This window comes from Cyprinodon variegatus, unplaced genomic scaffold (genome assembly GCF_000732505.1).
Source record: "Cyprinodon variegatus isolate N-32 unplaced genomic scaffold, C_variegatus-1.0 Scaffold4067, whole genome shotgun sequence".
NCBI lineage: Eukaryota > Metazoa > Chordata > Actinopteri > Cyprinodontiformes > Cyprinodontidae > Cyprinodon > Cyprinodon variegatus.
The window spans coordinates 1-5065 of NW_015154520.1; the positions used below are offsets into that span (position 1 = coordinate 1).

General features: G+C 43.0%; 1 protein-coding gene across 1 annotated transcript; it reads left to right on the forward strand.

Moving 5' to 3' along the window:
* The first annotated feature begins 2114 nt into the window (after positions 1 to 2114).
* Positions 2115 to 4741, forward strand: LOC107081306 (transcription factor 4-like). The gene is made up of 2 exons (XM_015369506.1): positions 2115 to 2240; positions 3920 to 4741. Exons 1-2 carry the CDS (start codon positions 2159 to 2161, stop codon positions 4084 to 4086), a joined length of 249 nt encoding a protein of 82 aa, XP_015224992.1. The 5' UTR covers positions 2115 to 2158; the 3' UTR covers positions 4087 to 4741.
* The last annotated feature ends 324 nt before the right edge of the window (positions 4742 to 5065 follow it).

The following is a 5065-nucleotide window of genomic DNA, read 5'->3' on the forward strand; positions in this document are numbered from 1 at the left end:
AAGACTAACTGAGATCAACCAGACTGGATTACAGGATAATCCATAGTATCGATAAATCAGCTGCACAGAACCCGTCTGGCAGCAGGAAGTAGGCTGAGAAACCTGAAACAATCAGTGAGAGAAAAGCAAAGATGGTGGAGCAGAGATGGTCCAGTTCTGAGCAGCAGTTCAAGGTTAGGAAGCGGCCTAGTCCAAGTCTGGACTCCTTCAACGGGCTCCTCTTGATGCTCCCTGCTGCGTCCTCGTCTCTCCGGGCTCAGATCCGTCAGCCCAGCCGCTCACATTAGAACAAAGCCCAGGGAAACCAGGGAGCGGCCATTTTGAAGCGCTTCCCAATCACATCCTGTGCCAAAACAGCGAGTCCCCGCTGGAAGCTGCTCCGAGCTTTGGGAATTAGAAATCCCACAATTAAACATATGGGCATTCAGATAATTGTCAGTTGTGCTGCGGCGTGTTTGTGTGTGGCAGACAGATGGACGGGATCCAGCAAACTACGCTCACCCAGGAAACGGCAAAACAAAAGATGGTCAGACCTCCAGAGCTGAAGGAAAAGCTCATCTCTGACGTCTGGATTTACATTCGGACTAAAAGTGACAGACGCTGATGGACATGAGGAAGAGGAGGAGGAGGAAGGAGAGTCCAGAGGAGCCGCAAACTCTCAACAGAAACTTCTTTCATTAGGAGGAGGGACGGTGCCCTCTGCTGGCTAAAGATGGAACTACAGCAGCTCTGCAGGCAGAACATCTAGAAACAGAATAAAAAGAATTTTACACACAGATTATTAATATTTACACAACTACAGAGAATTATACTTTTATTTCAATGAAAAACACTTTTAAAAATGGAGATTAAAAATAAAGATAACATAAAAATGATTTAATGTGAATTTATTCAGAATAAAGTGAAGCATCTGCCAATAAAGCAGATGGTTGTCCGACTTTCAGGATTATTTTCATTCGCATCGGCTTTGTTTCCTCCTGTTTAAACACCGGGATTCATTTGAAACTGAAGGCCAATTTAATCCCGTTTAATCCAGGATTTCTTCACTTGATAAATCTAAATTAATCTGAATTAGATCCATTCGGTTCTAATTAAATACAGTCCAAAATATTAGATTTTATCCACTGTAGCCCAACTTTATTTAATTATTGTGAAGAAATATTCACAATAATTTACTGAAAAATAAAGTTCTTTATGTACGATAATTCTACTATAATCTAATCCAACCAATCCCAGTTTTACTCCAAAGAGCTGCTGATCAGCTCAATCAAAGATATTTATAAATGAGATTGAATTTATTTCCCATTAAACTCTCAGGTTAGATAGGATTATATCCATCTCAGTTTAATCTGGATCATTAGTTTCTCTCCAATTTAAATTAATCCCAATATAATCCAGATTATTCCAAATTAAATCCAGCTACATTTTTTTCTCACTCTTTAATTTCATTTAGTTAAATTTTATTGGAATCAACAAATCTATAAAAAAAAATGAAAACAAACAAATTGTGACCAAATCCAGCCACTTTAATCCCAGTTAGTATTACTCACTAGATTAGATTATTAATAATCACATTTAATAATTGTTAATTTAGCAAATGACCGTTAAATATTCAATTAAAACATTAATTTTTTCTCTAGATATATAGTCCAATTATTAACCAAATATTTTCTCTGTATCCATTAGAAAAAAAGGAATTATTTCTAAATCTATCCAATTACCGGCGTAATTTAATCTGACTTATTCTCAATAAACTGGTTTCAAACTGTGGTTTATATAAGATCAGGTCGCAGTTTAATTTTAATCCTGATTTAAGCCTGATCAGTTTCTAGGGAGTTGCAGGTCATCTTAAGCTCAGCTTAAATCTGATTTTAGGTTCATTAAGTTTAAAGCTTAATTTTTCTGTTAATTTTCCGTAATTTAATCCCTGCAGTTAGTGGATGTGGGCTAATGATGGAGGCGTCGGTGCAGCTCCTCCAGTGAGGCGTCATGGATCAGTTCTGGGCTCAGAAATCTTATTTTTTCACTTGGATGCTGTTTACTGCCGGCATGTTTCACCACAGCGCCCCCTGCTGACAGCTCTGATGGTTGGGTCTCCTTTGTTTTCCAGGTGGGCTCCCACAGAGAAGATGGCGGCAGTTTGCGAGGAGGTCACTCCATGGCGGGTCAGGTGTCGGTGCCTCAGCTGCCGGTTCAGTCGGCCACCTCGCCGGACCTCAGCCAGCCCGACCCCTACCGCGGTAAGATCTGTCACACACACCCCACCCCCCACACCCCCAACATGAGATCCTCACCCAGCATCAGTCAGTGCTGACCCGTCAGAATAAAATAGGACATCGATCTGGATTCTCCACCAGGGGGCATGAAACATTCACCTCATTACTTTAAAACATCTCTTGGTTCAAATCATCAATAACCTCAACTTTTAATGTGGAAGGCTTTCATGTTTAACCATTGGTCAACTTTATTTTGAAGGTCCAACACATTCTTTTTGTTATGTGAGAACACTTTAAAACACGCTGGTTATGAGAAGCTAAAAGTAAGACTTTGATTCTAAGCTTTATTTTGAAAGTCCGGCGTGTTTTTCCATCAGTGGTTTAAGTCTTCATGGCGCCGCTTTGCAGTAACCAGGTTGTGGGTTTGACTCCTTTACTTTCAGTTTGTGTTCTAACCTCTCTGGATGATCCTGTTTCCTCCTAAAGACCAAAACCTTTCTAAGTTACCCTGAGGTGAGCCAGTCGTCTTGATTAAAATATGATATGATGACCGCTCTGATTAGCTTTTCCCATTTAAAATCAGCGTCTGGTTTAGAACGCTTGATTTAGAATATGGTATCAGGGTTCCTTGGTCTATAGCAGTGGAGTCATGAGGTCCAAACACTCTAAACTCAGTTTTCTTCTCGTTAAAATGTAAAAAGTTCAGGACCCTCCAGGCTTTAATGTCTGAACAGTTCAATAAAGACCGTCTCCCTGTTTTAGGGCCAAATAGAATTTGGTCATCAGCATAAAAATGGAAATCAATCCCACGTCTTCTCAGTATGGAACCCAGAGGCAGGGGCCCTAAAACTGAGCCCTGTGGGACGCCGTAGGATAAGGAAGTGAAATATTGAGGCTTTTACTTTAAAAATCTAACTTAGGCCTCCTTTTAAAACTGATTTAGGACATAAGCCTGAGAATGAATTAGTTTTATTGTGAAAGTCCAAAATAATCCCTTTTAGACTTTTGGTTTAAAACCATCAGGAGATTAGATGCAATAATCCAGCATCTAGAAAATCAAGTCTCTTATTTTGAAAACAATGAAATTCCATTTTTTTTTTTTTCTTCAGCTTAATCTTTTCAGTGGGTTTTACTTTGAAAGTCCAGTCTAACCCTTTTCCTGTCGGGGCCTGAGCATCCACCCGCCCCCGTCGCCATGGTGACCGCCGCTTTCTATTACGCTGGGTTTGGTTTTTTAGTCGTATGATGTCCGTTCAGGCATCCTGTCAGATAGACGTTTTGTTTGTTTTTAGGCTGTCGCCATGGTAACCCCAAACATAAACAAAAGGGGGATCCTGCTGGCGAGCCGCATCGATGGAGGGATAGAGAGTAAAAATGAACTGAACTCTGTGCTGGAAACCAGTCAGAATAAATAATAAAAACCATTTGGTGAATAAATTAGTGGAACTTTGAGCATTAAGACCTAAAGGAGAAGGTCTGGACTGAGGAAGAGGAGGAAGAGGAGGAAGAGCGTCAGCGTGCAGCAAATGATCGCAGAGCTGCTTTTCTGTTATATTATGATGATGTCATGTGTCGTCGTCCATCCCTGACCTTCCTGACATTCCTCAGTCTTCCTAAATCCTGTGGAACCTTCCGGATCTTCCTGGTTTTCCTGGTAAAGGTCAGATGATGTCTAACCGCTGGTGTCCTCTGTCCTCCTGCAGCTCTGTCTGGCGGTCTTCAGGGCCAGAGCGCGTCCTCAGTCAGCTCAGAGATCAAGTCTGAGGACGAGGGAGACGAGAACCTCCTGCAGGACAGCAAACCCCTGGACTCCAAGAAGGAGGACTTGGACAAGGAGCTCAAGGCTATAGAGAGGTCAAGATCTAGGTAACCCGTCCACCTCCCAGACGTTCGCTTCCATCAAAACCCTCAGCTGGACGTCTTCCCCACACCCCCCCAGGCTGCGTCCTGCGCGTCCCTTTGGACGCCGAGCGGGACGGTGAGCTGGGAGCGTTTGAGGAACCAGCCTCTGAACTTTGATGAAGTGATCAGTGTGATGAGAAGCAGCTGAATACTTCAGACTTCTGGCCTCCACCAGGCGCCTCCTTCTCTTTCCTGGCTCCGCCCCTTCTGGAGGACCGCTTGTAGCCGGGGCGGCGGGGCTGAGGAAGGGTGGAGGCTGCAGGTGGAGCAGCTCCTGGTTGCTCCTGCGTGTCTCTCCAGGTCTTGAGCCTGGATTCAGCTGCTTCTCACGCAGCAGAGTAGAGCCCTCCGTCAATATGGTCAACGAAGCTCCGCCTCACTGCGCCCAGGGTGGGAAACCAGCAGCAGTACGATCCCAACCTGTTTCTGCAGCGGCTCGGCTACCTCAGTCCTTCATCATCATGATGATGATGATGATGGAAACCTTCTTCCCACCCTGGATGCCGTCGGAACGGCTTCCCTCCTCCTCTGTTTCCCAGGAGGAAAATCTGGAACATTCGGATCCTGAACCCCACAGTTTGGCCTTGTTGGTGGCGGCCATGTTTACCATGACGATGATGACGATGATGATGATGATGATGATGATGATGATGATGTTTTAATGGTGAAAAATGTCTCTTCTAAGCTTTTTTTCCCCCAGAGTTTAGAAAAAGGGTGAACAGTGATGATTTTGTATTTCAAGATATATTTATTTATTCATAGATTTAATTATCATTTATTTTAGCTTTTTCCCAGATATACATATTTATTTTATAATAAAATGGTTCAGGGTCAGAGGCTACAGGAGCTACCGATAATTAGCATTAGCTAAAATGCTACATTAGGCTAAGGAACAAGATTTGGTTTCCCAGAATGTTTACTCTTGCTCTGGAAAAGTTTCGATACTC